Consider the following 24487-nt stretch of genomic DNA (forward strand, 5'->3'; position numbering starts at 1 on the left):
AGTACAGGTAATCCTCATCTCTTTGTAACTTGCTGAGAGTTTATGATAAATGGGTGTTGGATTTTGTAAATGCTTATTCTTGATCAATTAACATGATCATATTTCTCTTTATCCTGATGATATATTTGATCACATTATTTTTTGAGTGTTGAACTGGCCTTATATACCTGGAATAAATCCTACTTGGTCATGACGTTTTGCCAAGTAATTGTATCTTAAGCTTACATAATACCAATATCAAACAAGTACTTAATTGTTCTGCAAATTAACTTTCTTCACTAAGAATATTTGGTTTTAGTCTAATATTTCTAGAAAATTACAGCAAATATCTTTCAAACAGAAGAAGTTTTGATTTTGTAGAAAGGTCATTTATAATCATAATAATAGAATAATAATGATAGTAGCTACCATTTATTGAATGGTTTAATTAAATACTACAATTAAACTTTTTTTCTTGCCAATCTAGTGGGTGTCAGAGGTTATGCTTGATGGTAACGTGTCTGTGACTATTAAGCCAAGTGCTGTAGATACTAGTAGTACCTATATTATGTCTGACCATTGGAATAATCTTACTTTTTATCCTTTTTATCCTAAAGAAATTGAGGCTGCTTAAAGCTAAATAACTTGCCCAAGATTACAGTACTAGTATATAACAAAGTCAGGACTCAATCCAGAGCTCTCTGGCTTCAAGTTTGTGTCCTACTTGGCTATATGGTTCACCCATGTTTATATACAAGTTCTCTTTCCTCAGCTGTTTCTGCCAAGGAAATTTAAATCTTTTTATCCTATATATTTTCCCTCTATTATGAAAAGGATACTGCCATTTTCAGCAACAGGTGTCTTTATCATGAAGTAATTTGGGGACTAATAATTTTTAAAAGAGGAATATATATATCTCCATCTGGGAAAATATATCTGCCTCAATATTGTCAATATTAACAGCCATTGTCTTGCCATTTTTGATTATTAATTCACGGCAATGAATTAAATAATGACTTTTTTGTCATATGTGATTCTTTGAGGGCTGCTTACTCATATTCTTAGCTAATCCCATTATTGATTGTCATTGAGGAAGCTCATTATAGATTACAGATTTTCAGCCTCTCCAGTAACCAGAGAAATACTACAATTAAACTTTTTTTCTTGCCAATCTCGTGGGTGTCAGAGGTTATGCTTGATGGTAACGTGTCTGTGACTATTAATATTTATTGCTGCTGCCAAGGTAAATACATGTGCTTTGGAGAACAATTTAGCAAATTAGGTAACTGGAGAAACATACTTATACTAATTAAAGAAACTCTAGTTACCTAATGCACAGGAAGACATGTCCAAGGTTGTTTATTGCAGCCTTGTTTATGACTGGGGACCAAAAAAAGGAAGAAGAAATGACAGATGTCTATCAATAGGAAATTAGGAAATGAATAATTGTGGGTATATACAAATAAATATAACAAATGAATAAACCAGAATGGATACTACCTCAACATAGATAAAATCTCATAATAGATGTTCAGTGAAGAGAGTCGTGAAGATACAATATTTATATAAAATTTGAAAATTACTCTTGTGTAATAAATGTATATGTAGTAGTACACTGTATTAGATTGGTGCAAAAGTTATCATTACTTTCAATGCCAAAAATGGCAATTACTTTTGCACTGACCTAATAGTATAGACATACTTGGTTGTTTTATGTGGGGAAGAGTAGAGTCCAATCCGGAGGAGATGGGCTTCAAGTCTAAGATCATATTTCTTGAGCAGGGAAAGTATCATGGATATTCAATTTATTATTCTCTGTTGCCTTCGTATATGTTAAAAAAAATTGTTTTGCCTTTGTGTCCTCATAGCTTAGCTCCCACATATCAGCAAGAGCATACGATGTTTGGTTTTCCATTCCTGAGTTACTTCACTTAGAATAATAGTCTCCAGTCTCATCCAGGTCACTGCAAATGCTATTAGTTCATTCCTTTTTATGGCTGCATATTATTCAATAGTGTATATATATATATATACATACACACACACATACACACACATACATATGTATATATGTATGTGTGTGTGTATATATATATCGTGTATATATATATATATCGTGTATATATATATATCGTGTGTGTGTATATATATATATATATCGTGTGTGTGTGTGTGTATATATATATATATATGTATATGTATATGTATACACCACAGTTTCTTTATTCATTTGATCGATGGGCATTTGGGTTGCTTCTGTGATTTTGCAATTGTGAATTGTGCTGCTATAAACATGCATGTGCAAGTATCTTTTTCAAATAATGACTTTTTCTCTGGGTACATCTGCTCAGTAGTGTGATTGCTGGATCAAATGATAATTCTACTTTTAGTTCTTTAAAGAATGTCCACACTGTTTTCTAGCAGGGCAAGGGATAAAAGACTACAAATATGGTGCAGTGCTTACTGCTCAGGTGATGGGTGCACCATAGTCTCACAAATCACCACTGAAGAACTTCCTCATGTAACCACATACCACCTGTACCCCCAGTAACTTATGGAAAAATTAAAATTAAAAAAATTTTCATAATTAAAGGAAAAAGGAAAGGAGAGACAAAGGGAGGGAATACTAGCCAAGTGGGTCCAAACCAGCAGGAGAATGAAGGACAGGGATTGCCAAACTCTTTGCCCAGCTAATCACCTGTGCCCTATTTAAGGTTGAGGAGAGAGTTTCTTGGATAATTATGTCCCATATATAATAGCGTGGCACATACTTAGTATACTAAGAAACTATTTATTGCTTCTTTGAAATTGAAATTTAACCAGAGGTCATGCGTTTTTATCTGCTCAGTCTTCTAATCCTAAATGACCAAACATAACTTTTATGAAAAATACAAATAAAGAAAAAAGGAAATTTTTAAATACTTGAGTAGCAACTCTGGTCCAGGACCTCTGTTCATTTTTGGATAACTAAAGAACAAGCACAAGAGAAGTAGATTCTGTTTTCAAGGAGAGTTATTCCTGAGTATAAATGTGCTGGGTTTTTTTTTCTTTTTTTTGTACCATTGAACATAAAATAGCTAACTTCTGTCTAACTGAACACTAACCTGGCTGGAAGACTGGGTGGTGAAAAAGTTTACAAGTAAGGCATAGATCTGCCTTTTGGGCTTGTGTTTGGGGCTTTTATTAGTAAGTATTCTTACTTATTTTCAGTTTCTTCTCCTTGCTCTACTCCTCTTTAAATATTGTTCTTCCAAGCATTAAGTAAACAAGATATGGAAGTGGAATGGGTTAAAGAGAGCAGCAAGAACTGTTTTTATGCTTTACATTTGTGGAGTTATATGACATATAAATTCAAATACTGTATTTTAATAGGACTGAATTTGAGAATACCTCCCTAAGCATTAATATTTACTCTCCCTTAAGAATTGACTATACAAATTCAGAAGTTTTACACAGTAGTGTCTCCAAAATGCCCATGTAAATACGTAATTGTTTTTCTGATCCACATTCCCTAGATGCTTTCTTTAAATCGAGTAACAGCATCACACCCATTTATGACTGCTGTAGATCTAATGGAAGCAAGCCAGCTGTGTAGCATGGACTCAAAAGCAAATATTGTACATGGTGAGAACCCAGTTTTATTAATTTTTTAAATTTTTTTTTTAAAAAAGTTTGAATTTAGATAATTTAATGTTTCTTAAAATTACAATTAACATGGGCATAATGCTTTATAAAATACTTTTGTCTCCATATAGCCTTTAACTTAGTCTTTTTAAAGGTACTATCACTTCCATTTAAAGATAAAAAAACAAAAAACAAACAAAAAAAAAAAACCTTGATGCTCTGCCTCTTTTGCCACATTAGAAATCCAGGTAAAACTATGTTGCTGATGTTTTCATTGTGCCAAGAGCTACTGAAGAGCATTCACTGGGTTTCAGCTATTTGGGGTTCATTATTTCCTTTTGCAAACGTAATGAACCTTTTCCTCTCCAGGGGAAAAAAGGAAAACACAAATTTGAATATAATTTCCAGGAGTTTAGGAAGTCTCTGGATAAATCCTACCCAAAGGCCCCATGTGATTTAAAGTCACATAACAATTGAAGTTTTTGTTGTGTACTGTAGGCCATATGGTGAGTGCTTGATAAATTGTCTCTAATCTTTGTGACATTTCTAAAAGTTTAAAAGTATCTTTATTTTGAAGTTATGAAGAACTAAGCTCAGGGAGGTTAAGTAACTTGGTTAAATTGATATAGATAATAGTGATTGGAACACATTGAAATCTAGAAGAAATCTTCACCTTCTTCACTCCTCAAAACCATAGATCTTTCACTATATTGTACTCCTTGGAGAACAGTTATTTTAGTCTTATGTGTCACTAAACTAATAGCTTTTTTCCCTTTTACTATAGGTCTATCAGTCTTGGAAATCTGTCTTATAATAGCAATGAAACATTTAAATGACCTCTATGAGGAGGAGCCATTTAATTTTCAAATGGTCTACAATGGTGAGATGAGACTTAAGTGGCTTTTTTCTGATTCTTACCCACTGCTTATGTGAAGATATAATATTGTCATTGCTTTCTACCCAGAGTTTCAGAAGTTTGTTCAAAGAAAAGCGCATTCTGTTTATAATTTTGAAAAACCTGTTGTCATGAAGGTAAGATTGTTTGCTGTTATTTTTCTACAGACAAGTATATTTTTTACATCCAATTTGATTATGTATTAAAATTGCACTTTCATCAATTTTTAAACATTAAGTATTTATCATAGAGATTTTTTTCAAAACAAGAAAATTATGTAAAAATGAAATATTTTCGAAAAATCTGAGGTGGCAACCAATTGTTTTAGTTTGTGGAGGTATACTGCCCTCTGCTGTCTGCTCATAGCACTTGCATCCTGAAAACAACTATTCAGTATGGTGTGATAGATACCACCTTTCCCTTTCCAACCCAAGGATTGCCTTTTATAATCTGAGCAGTAAAATGAGAAAAAAATGAAACTAAGAGCCATTAAGAAACTTAAAAGACAAAATCTCACTGGCCTCTGAGGCCATACAGAGAAAGTGTTATTTGGGGACTGAGTCATGAGTTTTAGAACTTGAGGACTTCATATAGATTAACATTGTCCACTACAAAGGTAATATGAGCCACATAATATAGTTTTAGATTTTCTAGTACCTGTAAGAAAATTTAAAAGGTGTAATTTTAATTATATGTTTAATTCAACATATCATTATAGAAAAACATTTATAAAGTAGTTTGTTTTACGTTCTTTTGAATTAAAAGTCTTTAACATTTGGTATACATTTATACTTACAGCACATCTCAATTGCTTAAATATTCATTGGAAATTCTTGCTGTTTAGATTCCATAAAATTTATAGCTGAGAAAGTATATTTACATTTTGAAATTGTTCTAAACATACTCAGAATTTTCTAATAGAACTGAGTATCCATTTTTAAGTTTAAATAACAATTGAGTCCCACATTGAACTGCTCAGTAGCCTAGTGTGACAGTGCAGCTCTTGAGGATTTTATGGAAAGAAATCTTTTTTAAAACAATGGACCCCCGAGTCCTTTGGTATCCCTTATAGGCCCTAGTAATCAGAATTTCATCTCTTGTAGTAACAAAAATGAGTACAGAGCATTGCCATTTCTTCAAAGAAACAGGAAAAGTATTTTACAACACTGGAGGACTTTTTCCCCCTAATAGTCTTAGTTTATGAGAGTTGTGAAAATGAAAAGTTTACCCAAGCATTTAGATTATTATTAATAATTTGTAGTTGCTCATTTCTGCATTTTCAATAAGGAATTATTTTGCTGTTTTGAAATATTTTAAATCTGTACAGTTCTATTCAGCTCTAACACCTGCAGCCCCCAGTATTTTCTCAGATATTAATGGTATCTGAGCTGTTTCTCTATCAGAAGAATTTATGTGATACATAGAGAATATGTTCCAGTGATGATTTTTACAGTGAGTTGTAAGAATATACTATAATGCTCAGGAATCTATTTCACTGTGTCATTATTAATGGTTAGTATATCATGATTTAATGGTTTCTATTTTTTTTCATACTCTAATAACATACCTAACATAACACTCAAGGTTAGAAACGACATAATACGTGAAGATTAAGAATAAGAGGAAGCAGACAGGAAAGAACCCTATTAAGATGGGGAAGATGGAAGAAGGCAGCTTCTTCCATAGAAGAAGGCTGTGACAGCCTCAGTCAGACTTCTTGGAGAAATAGGAGCCTATCCTCTCTCCTCCATGTCCATACTACCCTGCTGAATCTTTTTCTTACAGGATCAGCTGAATATGCCTAAGTGACTCAAGGGTCTTTTTCTGCCTCCCTTTCTGTTAGTTGTGTTAACCTTTCACATAGCAAAGCCTTACACAGGTAGAGACAAACTATAAATGTAAATCTGAGTAGCTTAGGTAATCAATCAGAAAATCTTATCTGATTCTTAGGTTTTTATAGAGAACTGGAAACACTATTAATTAAAGTACTAGGCGGAGCTATGATAATGAGGCTAGGAAGAAAACCATATCGTATATACTGAATTAAAGTTTTCCATGTTTACATTCAACAATACATGGACAAGTAGGTGTGCACTAACACTCCTCCACAGGAGTTTTTATGGAGTTGTGTTTTTTGAATGCTATTGATTGCTGTTACATTTTGTTTCCTGCTACTCTGTTCTGCAGCTGACCAAAATGCTAACTGTTCTCTGGGTTTACTTTGTTACTCTCCTCTCCTATTCAACCTAAACTATTTCTTTCATCTTTCAGGCTTTTGAACACTTGCAACAATTAGAATTAATAAAGCCCGTGGAAAAAACTTCAGGAAATTCACAGAGAGAGTACCAGCTGATGAAACTGCTTTTGGATAATACTCAAATTATGAATGCTCTGCAGAAATATCCCAACTGTCCTACAGATGTGAGGCAGTGGGCAACATCCTCACTCAGCTGGTTATGAATATCACCAGTGACTTCAACTTTGGCACTTCATTCATACTTCTCTAGAGAATGAAAAACTATTGTCCTTTAACATGATATGCTAAACATTTTATAAATATTTTTGTACTTATGTGAGACTTGAACGTGTACTGTCTTGGCTGTGTCTTGCCTTTTAATCATGAATAGTTACATGATTTATCATTTCAGTGATTGAGATTACTTTGTAAGTTGCAGTTCAGAAGAATAAAATATGACTGCTTTAGGGACTAGACCATGTGCTTTTTTAACACACACACATACACACACACACACACAGATCTATTTGAAGAACTCACTTCAAGACCATGTGCTTTTTTAACACACACACACACACACACACATCTATTTGAAGAACTCACTTCAACCTAACAGATCTCTTTACAAACCTTAAACCAAAGGAGTAAAAAAAAATAATAATGGTAAGAATTGAAGTGTAATAAGTAACCTTTGGTACAGTAGGGATGCTGCAGGGCTTTTTTCTCTGTCCACATGCAAATTATGGATTCTATCCCAGACCCAGGTTTTCTAGTTCAGGAGACTAACCAGCTTAGTCAGAGGGTAGTTCACCTGGAAGAAAAAAGCCAAGGAATTTGAAGATTTTTCTTCTAGACATCTCAAAATGTGGTACTCATACCATCCACATCAGAATCCCTTGTAGGATTTTCTAAAATTACAGATTATTGAGCCTACCATAGGTCAAAAGGATTGGAATTTGCCTAAACAAGTATAGTCATGGCACCACATAAGATTTTGGTAAGTGACATTGTATATATGAGGGTGCTCTCATAATACCATATTTTTATTTTACCTTTTCTATGTCTAAATATACAAATGCTTACGATTGTGTTACAGTTGCCAACAGTATGATTACAGTAACGTCCTGTACAGTGTTGTAGCCTTAAGAGTAATAGACTAGGCTATACGTATAGCTTAGTTGTACAACAGGCTATATACAATTGGGTTAGTTTAAGTATATTCTGTGATGTTCATACAATAATGAAATCACCTAAAGACACATTTCTCAGAACATAGCCCCATCATGAAGTGACATATGACTGTACCAGAGATTTCTGGAAAATCACTCCCAAAAGTAGTAAGACATGTATGGCAATGTTAACTAAACCGGTTTGTATCAAAAAATCCCTATGAGGAATGTGGAAGTGTCCATCAAAGCATTGTCTTAAGTTTCAAGATCCATGAATTAACAGAGGCATATATTTAAAATGAAATTTAATAAGCACTTAGTGACTTCATTTGTTCAAGAATATTTGATTGACTGCCTATTGTGTGCATGGGAGGTTTACAAAAGACAAGACAGACTGTCCCTACGCTTGTGCAGCATAAAAGCTATTTAACTGTTAGAGGCCCTGTGAGATGTAGGCACTGTTATTCACAGATCAGAAAACTAACACAGTAGTGGCAATGCTGGAAATGCCCAACAGGCTTGGAATTTAACTCAGTTTAATACCAAAGCCAGTGCTATTAAGACATGAAGTTTGACAGTAGATTCCTTCCCAAGTAGTTTTTAAAGTATGCTCTAAGGAACAATGTTTTAATGAAGTCTTGGACACAAAGTGGAATAAAAGATTTCTGTCCATGAAAGTAGCTAATCAGTAGTTACAACTTACGCTTACATAGCCTTTCTTTCCCTGCAAAAAGTTAAGCCTTGTAAGTCTTCAGATCCCTGTCATTTACTTTTCAGCAGTTCCATTCAGGCTAAGGCTTGCATACTGATTCTACGCCATAGTCTACACGTTTCACCAAAATACTTAACATGGTAACATCACTATTATACACTAGAAGTAAGAATTTTACATTTGCGCTCTTAATTGACCATTTAAAAAATTTTCTAAACTATTTGAGGGAAGTATTGTTTGTCTTAAAGGGTAACAGCCTCATAAAATGACTTGAGGACTGCGATTTCTTGTTAAGATATAACTTAAAAGCTGACAGCCCTCATCTCTCTCCTTGGCTACATAAAAGCTACAGAAGATCCATCAATAACCAGGTATACAGCTGTTAAAACTAAGTAACAATTAGGTAAACATGAAACAGTTATAAAGCAAATAAAAAAAAATAGATTAGGAAGAGTTACACAAATGAAGTATATGCCTATTATACTCCCAAGGCACTTTTATGGGGAGGAGCAGTGCTGATTGTTGGCCTTTCCATATTCCACCACACAAAAAAGCTAAAATGTGTTTTGCAAGAGTTTTGAGCTCACTTTGTCTCTTAAATTGCTTAAACTGTCATCAATAAAATAAAAACAAATCTGAAAAACCCTAGTTTAAAAAGTGGTTCAAGAATAATGTAAACTTATACATATGGCTTAAAGATATTTTCTTCATTTACTAGAGGAGGAAAAATAGAACATACACTCATGATCCCATATTCTGTTAAATACTTGCAGAGAAAAACAGGAAGTATGATTTGACAGTATTATAATCTGTGCCCAACACACAAGAAATACAGAGTAAAGCAAAAATAGCTGCTTACCAATCTGAAGTAATCATCAGATTGAAAAGCAGGTGAAGGAGGACTATTTCAGTGTGTTTTTGCACCTGTGTTCCCTCCAAGTGGCCCACCAGAAACAAAACTCTTGTTAAAAAGACTGTCATGCATGTGAAAGGCTCTGGGGAATTAATACCTGTTTTGTCCAAACTTACTATATCATAATGCTATCTACGTTGAAAATGTAATACCTATTAATATCCTAATGAATCACTGTTTTGGAGAAAACACTGTAAGAAACACTTCAGTCTTTCTGTAGAGTTTCCATGCATATTTCCCCATGTTTTTCATTCTCATTTGGTTTAGAAAGCAATTCAGTTTCTAACCTAAGTGCTGCCCCTTCATTCACCTTTACCCTAGAAAATCTGAGGATCAACTGGTGTGTGCTGTGTGACACAATGCCAGCAAGCCTCCAGCTTCCTAATACTGGCAAGACCAACACACATACTTGAGTGGGAATATAATTTGTTTAGATGACAACAGAGCGAAATGCCGTAATTAACAAATCTCCCTTCACTCACCACTATCCTCATTCCTGCAGTTCTCAAGGTGTAAACCTCACTGTAAGTTACAAAGCTACTATTCTCCTCTTTAAGAACACATAGCTAAAGAAAAACTGCATATGCAAATAATACCATATTCATTTTTTTTATTTAACTTGGGAATGGAATGGGGATAGCATACACTTTATTTGTACAATATTTAACAATCACTTATCCAAGGTGGGGTTTTATGGGGATATTAAGCTTTCTGTTAAATACTTGCAGAAAAAATAGCAAGTATGATTTGACAGTAGTACAATAACCTGTGCCCAAAACACAAGAAATACAGAATAAAGCGAAAGTAACTGCTTACCAATATTCTGAGAGGTAACAAAATGGGATATGGGTTGAGACTGCATAAAAAACGTACTGCTGGTTGAATATCTGAGGTAAATGATGTTCAATCAAGATGCTACTTGTATCATTTTGCCTATAAATTGATAGTTTTATGCACATCATACCAAATGTTCCTAAAAAGTAATTTTTCAAAAACTTAAAAAAGAGAAACTGGAAAGTATCTGTGATGAAGCTTCTTTCTTTAAAAAAAAAAAAAAAAAATACCCACCAGTAATCAGTTTATTCCATTAAACAACCATCTGGCCAAGGTTTTTTTCCCTACCAGCTGCATTTTACTGAAATGTAGCTGTTACTTAAGGGTGAGGAAACAAAACAGAAGAGATTCTTTCTAAATTTCATGATGAGATTCTATTTTTAAATTCCAAAGGTGTTGGTTTTTTTCCTGATTGTATTTTCAAAATATCACCATGAAAGATAGTGCAAGTTCATGGGACTAACAATCATGAGGCACAGTCTCTTTTCTGGAATTCACAAGGTACCTAGAATTCAAACAAGAATCACACATCACATGCTAAAAAAAACTTCTAGCATCTAAAATACATACAAGAGCTGTGCAGGGCATAGACTTCAAATAAAGCCGAACACTCGTTAATCCATCAGTCCTATGGCAAGTTGATCATAAAGCATTCCTTATGCGGAGATCTGGGCAAGGTAAAGAGTATAAGTTAGAGCAGCAGCAGTTCTGATGGGTATCAGAAAGGCAAAATACAAGACGAGTCATGAGGAGCACCATACACATGAGGAAAGAGTAATTTGAGGGGTCTCAGACTGCCCCAAAATGGATCACCATTTTTCTCATTCTTTTTCTTTTTTTCCAGTATCTCTAGTTCAAACATTTTATTAACTTGCCCACTCTGCACTGACTGTAAACCAAACACTAAATACCCTGCAAAAGAAAGTTTTAACAAGACTAGGTATAAGGATAGGTAGTCACTGGAACATTCTTATTTTACTGCTTATAAAAAGTTTTTCTATTAATAATAGTTCTCAAAAGAATACAAGTTTTAAAATTGGTTAGCTACAATTAAGTACAATACCCAGGATTTCTAAAAATTTTTTCTAACTTGAAAACATTTTATATTGTGAATAACTGGTTTTAAAAAATGTATCTCTAGTATTCACGTAAGCCAAACATTCATCATAGTATCCCTTGTTTATTTTTGTTTTGATTTTTTTTAACTTTTAAAAAGAAAGTTAAATGTTCACAACAGGTAGAAATTCATCTTCAGGAAATTAACAATTTTCTTGTATGCACAATCTCAGTATTTTCCCTTCTTGATTAGTTTTTAAATGGAAGCAAAAACCAGATCAAGAAATTGAGAGACCAAGTACTTTGTGAAATAAAGAGGTGAACTCAACATTGAAAAGGCAATTGTTAGTAATACAATGAGACCATGGGGACACATGTGACAGTTCTGAATGGTCTGCGGCACACAGACACTATTACTCTTCTTTTCCTCCCTGCTTAAAGTCTGTTGACCTATGTATTGTTTATAAATAACATAATTTATTATTCCCAGAGATTAGGTACATATTATATGTAAAATGTAGTGTAATATGTGGTTAAATAACCATTTGAAGACAACACATTCACAGTGAGCTCCTGACAGTGACATGTAAAAAATTCTTTTATAAAATTAGTGTATGGATTTTAAAATGACCTGACAGAAATACATAGCATAATACTGGCTATTTGTTGATTGGTAATCTGGAAATTCAGGAAATTAATGTATTACTTTGGCCTACATAAATCTGAGGAAGAATCCAATTGTATTCTAACATAATAATTGTTTTGAAAAGCACTTTGGCACCTACCTACCATCAATTCCATTTGCTTAGCAAGGATAAGGCATGAACTATCCTAAATTAATATCAGTGTTAGTTGTAAAAGCAATTTTGGGGAGGAGGCTAGGCTATGTTATCTGTATCAACATTGGTTACTTCTAAATGTCATTGCATATTTTAAGTTATACGTTTAATTTGTTATCCCTGATTTGTTTTAAAGCAGTAACATCTGAAATCTGCTTAAAGTTTAATATCTCTATCCTAGGATAATTCTTTACATATCACAGACATTAAATATGACTCTGACAAGATGGCACCAAGCAGAAGTAGTGATAAAGTTACAAGTCTCAAAGCAGACAGTGAGGAATTCGGTAACGACACTTCCTGAGGTGATCCTAAAACAGTGATAAAGAATGTCCCACACACTGTTTGGTGAAAAGAAATACACTACAATTTTACATATATAAATAGAAAAAACTCTATTTTAAAAGATAAAATGAAGAGCTTTCCAGTGTCACAGCTCACTTAAAAAATTTTTAAATCATGCTTTAAATTTTCAAATATTCCCCAAACACAGCACGCCTAAAGAAAATACTTAGGTAAGTATGTAAATTTTGGGAACTGGATATAAGATGGGGCTTTAAAACATGGGAAGAAGGGGAAAATGACACCATCTTTTCAAAAAACAGCACTTTTTTCCCTACATAACAAGCCAGCACAAGAAATGCTAAAACACTGCTTTACGAATGGCCACTTACTATTGGCACTAAGCATAGCTTACCTTCTTTTTCCTTAAATAACACAGTGAATTTGTTACAAAACATGGATCAATTTATTATTCAAATTTTGTTAGTGTTTTCAATTTTATAATTTAGCAACCGTGGAACTGAGGTATACCTTGTTGAGGGAGGTTAAAGTAATGCTTGGAAGCCTCTTTACTGTACCCCACTTTGATGACTTTATGTACACAAAACAGCAGCACACTAAACATTCACAAGCTGTGTCATATTGGCATTACAATAGTCATTTATAGAAACAACAACAGCAAATGCAATAAAAACAAGTTACCCTTTTTAAAATCTGAAATGAAAAGTTTTCGATTTAAAAAAAATAGCAGTAGTTCATTTAAGGAATTAGTGTCTTCTGACAGACATTAAGAATCTGATGTCAGTTTTCAAACACTCCATTAGCCAGGTCCAAAAGATCCTTGATTTGGAGAGGGCTACATTCTTCATGTACACTTTTTCAAAAGTTTCTTTATAGAGTTTGCAAGTTTTCTCTTAGTCTCACGTCCTTCACATCTGTGCTGTCGGCAATGTAATAAGTCTCCCAGAGCAACATTTTTCAACAAAGGGTCTTCTTTCTTAACATTTCCAAGAGACATCCTACTCATTTTACACAGAAAATAAACTGTAAGCAGTTTCGTTAGCTTAGCAGCTCCAGTTCAGAGTCCCATTTCTTAGTGTGCACAGATGGCGCAACCATCATAGACTAGATTCTTTGGGAGGAAAGTCAACATTTGTCACCATTGTGACCACTGTTACAATGTCCTCTGTGGTAATAATATTTGTTAGTCTCTGCATCTGGGTAATTCTTTCACCTACACATCCAGCTGATAACCGGGCTTCTGCGTCGTGATCCCAACATTCTTCAATGGTTTCACAGAGCATTGCCATTCCCTAAAAGGAGAAAAACATACTCAAGCGCCACAGCTATTTTCGTTTTCTATTAGGAAATAGAATAAAATTTTCACGAAGAAATTGCTATTTTTCTGGGTCAAAGAAATTTCTGTCAACGATCACTTTTATTGAATACCATGTGCAGAATCATGAAGAAAAGCACAAAGAGAACCTTTCTTTTTAAAGCATGAGACTATCACAACAGGATTTTCTTTTAATTCCGAAAACATTTCTATCCATTGTTCATAAACTAGGTTATTTCAATGTTAACCTTTCAACTGGACTCAAAAATCAAGGATAAAGGGGGACCTACCAATTTTTATTGTTTTCTTAATACCTATCAAGAAATATCTATATTTCTTGAATTTCTATCTTATAATTCAACAGAAGATTAGAAAACCACCCTTGAGATTTCTCTACCTGGTTTTAGCCATGTTTCTAGTTATATTTGGACCAAAAAACAAAAACACCAGGGCAATACTGTTGTGTCTGATCTTTCGTTTTAAAGCATTCTTAAGACATGAAAGTCTTCTAAGCCCAAATCAAAAGGCTACAACAAAATCCCATGGAAGGAGAAAACCTGGTGCTTCATAAACTTTTTAAAATTGCATCATATTGGAAGTGGTGATCAGCAAAGTTACCCACCTAACCACGGTTCTGAGTCAGGCATGCCTTTTCTTACCTGGGAAACTTTCTAAATAAATGACACACTCTTCTGCACAGGACCATTGAGACAAAAGCCCTCTAAAGCTCTATAACTTTACAATCACTGCCTCTAGAATTCTAGAATATCCTGTGTGAAGATCACCTCCCAGAAAATACTTGCAGAAGAAAGAGAAATGTGCAAAGATAAATAATTCCTCTGAAAAGTGTTTCATTGGAATTTTAAATGAAAAGCTAACTGGATAACTTACAGCATGTTTCTGCCAATAATCTCTTAAAACAGGCCTCTTTTTTTTATGCACAACAACTTCCTGCATGTCTTCAAGAGATGGATGCTGGCCAATTTCCTCCTCAAATGGCAACATGTATTCATCTACAGGTCCTGAAATGTAAGAAAAGAAAAATAAATCATTTTCATTAAAATCTTCCTGACTTTCAAACTGGTACAAACTTTCTAAAATATACTGTCACCTTTTCCCAATCGTTTACATGCTATGAGGAGAGAGGAGAAACAGACTCTCAACTGTACTTATACCATAGTGTGACCAAACTAATGTATGGGAAATGAAAAGGTCTATAATTTGACATGTAACTAACTCCCTTAAAGACTGCATAAGGGGCCTTCTTATCCAGGTATAAAGAATGCCTACTTCCATCTGCAGATAGGACATAAGGAACAATCAGTATTTGTAAATCAAAGTTATGTAATATCCCTTTAAGGTACCCAATCCTTACAATTCAGATCAGAATGTTAACAGTGGTGCTTCCAACTCTGGAGGCTCTGGGTTCAATCTATTATATCCATGTTTATTCTAGGACATATCCAAACCCTCTCCATGCCCCACATGAGGAATTATGCACCTCAGAGTCACACCTCTTCTCTATACTCCCCCCACAACAGCTGCTAAAAAGTACATGTTTATTTTTTAGAAAATCACAAACAGGCTATTCAACTAGGGGTCCCAACAAAACACAGACAAGATTTATTAAACAACATAAATAATTCCTTTCTTCTTAGGCCTACTCAGATAAATAGAAAAATATATTTACGAGTTAATAACTAATATCCAGTGAGCACCTATCCTGATTAGGAACTTTACATTACTTACTTACTTCACAGGGTTAAGATGGCACTACCTCTATTTACAGATAAGCTCTGGAAAGTTACATAATTTGCACAAAGACATATAGACACAGGTCACCACTGAACAATATCAGTGACTAGATGTATGTGTACATAAACACAAACCTTGTGAAGCTCTTGAAATGCACTAAATACTCCTGGATAGAATATGATGAATCATGAAGGGGTCATCTAACTTAACCTTCTTCAAATATAAGAATTCTTTATGGCTGGACAGTTGGTCTCTGCTTGAGCACTTCCAATGACAGAGTACTGACATTCTAAGGTGCCTATTTAACACTTATGTGGTCTACAGGCCAGCAACATTGCCATCAACTGGTAGCTTAGCTTTTAAGCAATATAGAATCAAAGGTTTCAACCCAGACTTAATGAGTCAGAATGTAAATTTTAACAAGATTCCTAAGAATCTGGTATGCACATTAAAGTTTTAGAATAACTTCACTTAACAAATAAGTAGCCATCAACAAATTTGAAAGAACCTACTTTAGCAATCAATGCTCATACTGTCCTCTCTACCCCAATTTCTGACTTAAGAGTTGGATTCTGACATAAGAGCTGGGTTCTGACTTAAGAGTCAGAAATGCCTAACTGAAATTATTTCATGGTATATACAAGGCATATAAGAAAAGTATCTAGCCTTTTCTTTTTCCAAAAGAACATCTCTGATAACTCCTTTTCCCCAAAAACAAAGCAATTTCTCCTCTATATTCCTAAAACACATATATTTCTTAAGTACTGCACTCATCCAAAAACATTTACTAAATACCTGTGTACTGAGCAGTGGGCTAAACAATGCACACTTGACTTACTCCAGAGTTAATTGTCCAGGATATACTTTATTGCCGTAACTAAAGTGTGTATTACTTGAGAACAGGGTCTTATGTCTAATTAAATTACCTAATCCAATGATTTGCTATGGAGAGTTCATATTAATAAAGTTCTTATAAAATGTATTTTCCTATGACATCTGCCATCTAACCTACTTCTTCCATAAATACACATAATAAAGGTAATTCTTCATCCACTTTGAGTGAAAATACTCTGAATTCTTATTCTTCTTCTTAAAGAGTTCTAAAATTATTCCCAAATTGCTTCAACCTTTCTTAGGTTTGCGATTGACTCCCAAGCCAATTCCTCAATCCTAGAAGAATCCCTATAGAGTGCCCACTTCTGAGCACTCTATTAAATTCCCTTGAAAAGTATAGTGCCCCATATTGAATTTTATAGTCAAGTGGCAGTCTGTCCTACAATGAGAGCCTATTACAGTACTCAGAAAATAAAATATTCTTAGTAACACAGGTTACATTGGTTATATAACTTATAAAATATTCACAATTTCTTCTATGGTCTTTGACAATCAAGGGAAGTTTTTAGGCAACTATAAATTAAAATTTAAAAAACAGATCAAGGTGATTTACATCTGTTTGGGAGTAACAGTCGACAAGATTTTTTTTCTTTTTTTTACAAGAAAAATAAATAAATAAATAAAAGCAAACATGTGTAAGACTTGGACTTCAATAACAAGAAAACAGAATAGAAACCCTTTAACCTGGGGGGCAGGTTAAACAGTTCTGTGTTGTTACTGAAGTCGACCTTACCAAAGCAGACCTCTCCCTATGTATGGATCAGAGTTCCAAATCTAGGCTTCACCATTCACCAGCTTGAGGCTAAAGTAGTCAAACTACTTAATTTTTCTGCATCTCAGTTTCCTCATCTGTAAAGTGTAATATCTACCTCCGAAGCTGTTTTAGGAAATAATCTCAAGGTATGTGAAGCGTCCAGCAACATAGCTAGTAATGGTAAAGGGTCAATACCCCTACCACCTGAATTCTCTACCACCTCTTGGAATCTATTTAAAAAAACAAAACAACAAAAAACTGTACTTTAAAATATTACCTTTGAACGTACCATCCCTTTTCATACATGTGTGGTAGGCATATATATCTTTTTTAAAATTATTTTTTCCCTTACCATCTGCAGCAGTACAGCGAGAAGCCAGTTCCCACAGGACTAATCCCATGGCGTACATATCTATCCTCAAAAATGCATCCCTTTGGAAGTTTATAGCACCCTCTAATACCTCTGGAGCCATATACCTTCGGGTACCAACCTGAAAAAGATGTTAAAAGCAAAGAGTACTCATTCATTAACTTTATGAACTAACACTGTATGATTTTTTAAGAATCAAAACCAAATATGGTCTATTACCAGGGTAAGTATACCAGACTATAGTATATAAATAGTAAGATCCTTTCCGCTTACACTTAAAAAATATATCAACAGACATTATGCTAGTACAGACTTGGAAGTTTTTTTTGTTCCCCTTTCTAGATGCAATTTCAAAAAACTGAACTGACTGTTAGCTGGGAGAAGGCCGCTGCATACTTTTCAATTGCACCTTTGCATACTGTTTGAAATGTGGATTTAAAAACAAACAAAAAACTTTTTTTGAGGTCTTTTCTCTGTGTTTAAAAAAAACTAATAAAATGTTGTAAAAATAATTAGCCAAGTAAAGGGCACATTGATGTTAAAAAGTTCTATTTGTACAAAATCTATGTATTTGTTTATTCATGAATTCTTCTGTCTTGGAGTCCTTTATTTATATCTGTCCCCAACAATTTGGCATTTCTTAGTACTGTAACTATGGTTACTAAGCTAGTACAGCTAGCTTTGGTTGGTGCTTGACAACATTCATATATAAATGCTTAAAAATATTTGTGAGATAGCTGGGTACATCACAACACACTTGTGATGTATTAGGACTAGAGAGGTAGTCTAGATATCGGTACGCCCATAAAGCTCCATCCTTAGGTGGCTGTAATCTCTACTCTAGACTAAAAGTTGGGCAATTTATGCAAATATACATGCAACAGAGATTTTTTTAAGAATAAAGACAGATCACTAAGACTAAAGTTCAAGGAGAATACATTATAGGGAAAAAGCAGCTCTACTTTTTAAAAATTTACTACTCTGAATATTTTAATTGTACTGTCAGTGAGTGTTTCCCTAAAGCCTACTTTTCTCTTAAAGATAAATCTATGCCATCCAAAGTACTTACCTTTTTTATTGTAAGATTATTGGTTTATCTACCATGTTGACATAAAATGTCGCCTCTTATATGCGTTCTTTGTACTATATAAAATGTGCAATAATATGCAAGTCCCTCCAAATCGTTTTGAAATTTTCTGGTCCATGAAATGTAAAGTCAATGAGTCATTTGCCATAAGCAGTTAATTTTTAACTCATCATAGAACCCAATTGTGAAGGAGTTAAAATATGACATGAATGAGTCAAATTTTTTTCTCAAAAAATAGGGGAGGGAGGGCTTATGAGGTACCAAATTAAGAACACGTTCCCAGAATTTAGTCTTATGATAGTCAATCATTCAATTAGCTTAGAAATTTGTCCTCAGGCTTCCTACACAATCTTGGGAGTATTCTCCACAAAACTGCCTCCATTCCCATATACATTTGCAGTCGACTTTTCTAGAGCTATATGACTACTGACCATTACCTCAAACTAAATTCTTAAACCATTAGTCAATATTGCCAAAATTTGTTGTGCCATGATTGTTTAAAACCATGTCCTCAAGAACTAATAGGATATGCTGAGGAAACGAAAGCTAATAATTAGTTGGCCAAAAAATTTACATGACATGAAAGATGAAGAAATGATAATGCCAAAGGTCTGAATCATTTAGCTTTGTAGAAAATGTCATCTTTTAGGTTGAACTGGTTTCCCTGATTAAAAGGTGATCTTGGCCAGGAGTGGTGGCTCACGCCTATAATCCCAGCACTTTGGGAGGCCAAGGTGAGTGGATCACCTGAAGTCAGGAGTTTGATACAAGCCTGACCAACTCAGTGAAACCCCATCTCCACTAAAAATACAAACATTAGCTAGGCATGGTGGTGCATTCCCGTAATCCCAGCTACTCGGGAAGCTGAGGCAGGAGAATCACTTGAAATTGGGAGGCGGAGGTTACAGTGAGCCAACATCATGCCACTGTACTCCAGCTTGAGTGACAGAGCAAGACACAGCCTCAAAAATAAATTAATAAATAAAAATAAATAAAAGTTGATCTTGTTCCAACCTCAAAGTTTCTGAAAATAAAATGTACGGATAATGTTCTTTTCCCTTTTGGCCTTCATAAATGTTCCCATTACTAAGATCTCTGTGCACACAGAAGTGCACAGAGGTGTGAAGAGTTACACACCTAATTCAGGGGTTTACAATGGTTCTGAACTCTGGAGAGAATCTGGAGAAAAGCCATCAAGCTGATTAAAGAGTTAATGAAGCAATAAACAACAAGAAGCAAGAAACTATTATTGCATGGGAAAATGGACAGGGAATCTTAACACACTGTAGTAAGGATAGTGACTAATTATCCTTCTGCTCTTCTTAAGCTGGTGAAAAAATTGACAGACTAAAACTACTGAGATAATATGAAGAACTCCCTAAGAATCAGGTCTATTAAAAGGTGCTGGATTATTCTTTGATCAATTTTTCAAAAAGAATCCTATGACATATGTCTAAGGATTATTTTATGAAGTGCTTGATCTAAACCACCTGAATCCTCTACCACCATATGAAAATTTCTTCCTCAGAAACTTAAAGATATAACTCTATTAGATGCTGATTTAAACACCACAACAATTTTAGACTAATTCAGTTCTGACATGTCATTCTAAAAAAATATGGAACAAGTTTATTTTTTCTTACATTTCATAATCATCATCCTTACCTGTCCATGGGTATCACCTGCAGACTTGCCAGCCTCAAATTTTAAGGCCAACCCAAAGTCAGCAATGCAAGCTGTCAGGTTGTTTTTCAACAGCACATTTTTACTTTTGATGTCCCTTGCAAATAAAAAGAGTATTCAAATTAAGTTTAAACAAGTTATCTTTTTAAATTTTTTATTGAAAGTGGAAAAGGGGGGGAATATATATACTATGAAAAAAGTTTATTAAAACTATGAAATGCAGAGAAAGGGGGAGAGAAAAACCTCAGAGCCCCCATGTACCTTTAAACACAAGAGTACAGTGATAAACTCCTATTCACAATACGGACAATAAGAAGGAACCCTACCCATAAGGCAGTTATATAAAAATCTGCCTTGCCAAAAAGATATGTTATCTATGTCTCCCACCTATCAATCATAAAACTACTGTTTTTTAAGATAATATTTCAGAGTTCTTACTTGCAAACTCCCATAGAAACTGAAATTTAAAAACCAAAATGAAGGAATTTTTTAAAAATAGCTGAATTGGGGCCTTCTGCTTTTTGGCATAGACGTACATTTTAGAATATTCCCTTATTATAGTGGTTCTTATATTCTTCCACCTGGCTGTAGAAAACTATCTTATGGAATGCATAACAGATACAATCTTTTTACCATACACAGACACTGCTCTAGCTAGATCCTGGTGTTCTGAAAGGGGTAACAGTACTAAGGCAGTAACACGTCCTATTCTACACACCTGTCTCAACTGGCTTATCCTAGAGACTACTATACCCTAGTTAAATACATGAGTGACTACGCTATGACTAGTGGTTAAATTTATGTACAGATCCATAAACCACGAATGGGATATTGAAAGCACAAGGAGACACTCTCAAATGCTATAAAAGCCAATCGGTCTTGGCTTCAAAAGACTTTCAGGCCCTTTTCCTAATAACTTTGGGAGTTCTTAAGAATTAATTCCCTGTGTGGCCAGGTAGGGCAAGGGAGAATCCAAGAAGCCGCCATTAGGCTGCATGTAAGAGAGTGAAAAGAAAGAAGAGTTATTTCTGAGGTAGACGTCATTTAAAGTTTGCGAAATCAGAACCTAAATTAGAGGCTGACTTAGAATAATGCCCCCCAGCAACCTAAGACATCACCTGGTAGCACTCAACTTTAAGTATCTGTTCCGGGAGTCAGTTAATGCCTACTTTTAAAACAACCATCTTTAAATTGAAAACAAGATGACAAATTGAATCCCATGTTCAAGGAAATTAAATACATGGAATATTGAATTCCATGTTTAAAAAACAATCATTTTTCCTTTTACAGGCATGAAAACTGTTGGGTCTAAGTACTATTTCTTCACTGGACAATTGTTTAAGTGATGCCTCCCTCTACCTTGACTAAAGATAATAAGGTGATTCAAAAAACAAGCAAGGAAGACATTCAAAGTCTCTCCTTCATTACATGCCCTTGTATAACAATCCCTAGTAAATCATGTTTTGAGTTAAAACAAATGTCTTTTTCCTTGTAGAGATAATATAATTTATAAGATAGAGGAAATACAATTTATTTTCAACCATGCTTTCAGAAATGAGATGAGGTAGATCATCAAACTTTACCAATGATGTTAACATACACATTATAAAAAATACTTCCTGGCCAATCTCAAGGCAAATTTCAAAAAAGAAATGAAAATCAACTGTCTTCTAAAGCATGACTGCATAACAAGGAGAAAATTAAAATTTACCCAGGGGCTTAAAAGTTTAGTAAATATATACTCAATTATCTGGGAAAACAACATTTGTCTACCTGTGAGATATGGCAGGTTTGTGGCCATCTTTTAGGCCAGGTATATCCTCATGTAAATATGCCAATCCTCTAGCCATGGTTTCTGCAATATGACACAGTTCATTCCAAGAGACCACATTAGCCTTAAGAAAGTCTGACAATGAACCCTAAAGAAAAGAGGGAAAAAAAGAAACTTATGTTCTCAACAAAGGCTGTATGTATAAGGAGACGTTTCTTTCTACCTATAAGAGGTTATGGAAGGCAGTGTATCTTTCCTTTCAGGGAAAATTATATCCAAGAAACAATCTTTCTGGAATGGTTCAAAGTTCCTTTCATTTCACATTAATAAACATTTGACCAGAAAGAAGTACCACTGAGCCTTAAAACTTTGTTACAAGAACAGTCAATTTCCACCAATCTATAAGACAAGTTTTTTTTTTTTAAAGACTAGCAGAAAAATTTAAAGTTCTAGAAAATATTTTAAAAGTTGAAATATCCTGACTACAGAGATGTTACATCATGGGACTAGGAGAACACAAAATTACAACATAAAAACAACAACTAATATATAGAATATTCCTCTAGAGATTACCGTCGTCCTTTAGGTCAAGAATTAAGTGAAGTAAAAAAGCCATTTATATTTCACAATGATGAAACCAATTACCAAAAACATAATTTCCTACTTCACTAATGGTACTTTCACACTAGCTCTGAAAGTAGAAAAATTGAGGAAAACTAGCAATTATGTTTTGGTGCTAATTACCCTGCAAGTTAGTGACAGTTCAAGGATCAGATAAATTTCCTGACTCTGGTTTTGTCCCTAAGCAAGACTGATTAAAACTGAAAAAAAAAAAAAAAAATGGTTCAAGTAATCAAAACGAATTGTAAATGGTAAATGAAAATTATCTTTTCAGATTAAAGCAGTTTACATGAAAAAATAAAAAAGAAAGAAAATTACTAAGCATTATCTATACTAACATAAATGTTTGTAAGAGTAATTACAGCACAAGAAATAAGGGACAAAAGGGTGGTTTATATGAGTAGTGTGTTAGTTAAAAAGTTGCTATCATGCTCGCTTCGGCAGCACATATACTAAAATTGGAATGATACAGAGAAGATTAGCATGGCCCCTGCGCAACGATGACACACAAATTCGTGAAGCGGTCCATATTTTTTAAAATAAAAATTTTTTTAAAAGTTGCTATCTTCACTCTTTTATTAAAATGAACTACCTTTTAAAACAGACTTTTATTCAAGAATTATTTTATTTTCAGGTTAAATATTAATCAACTATAACATGTCTAGAAAAATAACTTTAAGGGACTTATAGCCAACATTAGCTAGGCAGGGCAACCCAGGATTTACTAAAGTAAAATGTTAAATAGTTTTACCTTTTCATGAAATGCTGTGATTAGCCAAAGATCCACATCAACACTGGTGCCTCGTTTTTCTGCACCAATGAACTGCAATATGTTCTCATGCTTCATTCCAGGCAAACTGTAGACTTCATATTCATTTTGCCATGACTGTTTGTCCTAGAGTCAAAAGGAAACAATAATAAGAACACAAACAATATAGCTAAATAAACCATGTCTAAGAGATTACTCAAATAAGTTCCAAAGTAAAACAAAACAAAACAAAAAGTATGAAAAAAAAAAATTGTTCTGTTGTGTAATAAGAAAAAGCTCTGACGATAGGATAATGAATTCATACTATAGACCTGCCCTGTCCATTCCCTCAAAACATAATTTTCTGTGTTTCTAGTTTACAAGCATAGAAGTTGATCCGAAATGCTACATTCTGTATCTTACAATGGCAACACATTTGCTTATAAGTTATTGCCAAATATTACATTTTAATTTCATCATGTTGTGAAGTTACTTGTGGTGCTATTCAGAATAATCTCCCCAAAAGATGAAATACTGGTAGAATGACTTCCGCAAAACAGAAAATTTCTTTTTTTTCAAAGACTAACATAATATCAAGCATCCTTTAAAAAATGTTTAGCATACCCTGCAAAGTCAATGAGAAAGCAAGTGGCACAGATTTGCAATGCAATAATTTAAGACACCATATGTTCATTTGTGCCTGTAAGCAATCTATGCCTACTAAATACCTACTTATAAAAGATTAGTTTCTTTTTACTACACAAAGACAATGATAGTGAGGGACACTGTGGCATAATGGTTAGAAACTCATAGAAATCCTCTGAATCCAAACCGTCGAAACTTAAATCCTGGCTCTCCCACTAACCTTAGGCAAGTTACATAATCCTTTAGTGTCCTCATTAAGTAGAACAGGCATTGCAGTGCCTGTC

General features: G+C 34.1%; 2 protein-coding genes and 1 non-coding gene across 15 annotated transcripts in view; 2 read left to right on the forward strand and 1 right to left on the reverse strand.

Moving 5' to 3' along the window:
• Positions 1-7204, forward strand: part of ORC4 (origin recognition complex subunit 4) — a 69801-nt gene extending 62597 nt beyond the window's left edge. For 11 of the 12 annotated variants that reach the window (XM_037736601.1, XM_017523162.2, XM_037736603.1 and 8 more), the window contains 4 exons: positions 3495-3603; positions 4388-4483; positions 4568-4635; positions 6770-7082. In XM_037736601.1, the coding sequence (XP_037592529.1) occupies positions 3495-3603; positions 4388-4483; positions 4568-4635; positions 6770-6958 (462 nt within the window). In that variant the 3' untranslated portion in view covers positions 6959-7082. Of the gene's footprint in view, positions 1-3494; positions 3604-4387; positions 4484-4567; positions 4636-6769 lie in introns of all 12 variants that reach the window. The other variant, XM_017523156.2, reaches the window with a different exon arrangement.
• A 2919-nt stretch (positions 7205-10123) lies between these two features.
• The window catches only part of ACVR2A (activin A receptor type 2A), an 87300-nt gene continuing 72936 nt past the window's right edge, over positions 10124-24487 (reverse strand). Inside the window, exons 7-12 of one of the 2 annotated variants that reach the window (XM_017523153.2) lie at positions 23562-23705; positions 22192-22337; positions 20401-20515; positions 17631-17769; positions 14767-14897; positions 10124-13852 (exon numbers count right to left, since the gene is read on the reverse strand). In XM_017523153.2, the coding sequence (XP_017378642.1) occupies positions 13658-13852; positions 14767-14897; positions 17631-17769; positions 20401-20515; positions 22192-22337; positions 23562-23705 (870 nt within the window). In that variant the 3' untranslated portion in view covers positions 10124-13657. The remainder of the gene's footprint in view (positions 13853-14766; positions 14898-17630; positions 17770-20400; positions 20516-22191; positions 22338-23561; positions 23706-24487) is intronic. The other variant, XM_037736600.1, reaches the window with a different exon arrangement.
• On the forward strand, positions 23239-23345 carry LOC119470327. Its single transcript, XR_005199210.1, has one exon. It is a non-coding gene; the product is annotated as a U6 spliceosomal RNA (small nuclear RNA).

Source organism: Cebus imitator, unplaced genomic scaffold (genome assembly GCF_001604975.1).
Source record: "Cebus imitator isolate Cc_AM_T3 unplaced genomic scaffold, Cebus_imitator-1.0 Scaffold27, whole genome shotgun sequence".
In the NCBI taxonomy this organism is placed as follows: domain Eukaryota; kingdom Metazoa; phylum Chordata; class Mammalia; order Primates; family Cebidae; genus Cebus; species Cebus imitator.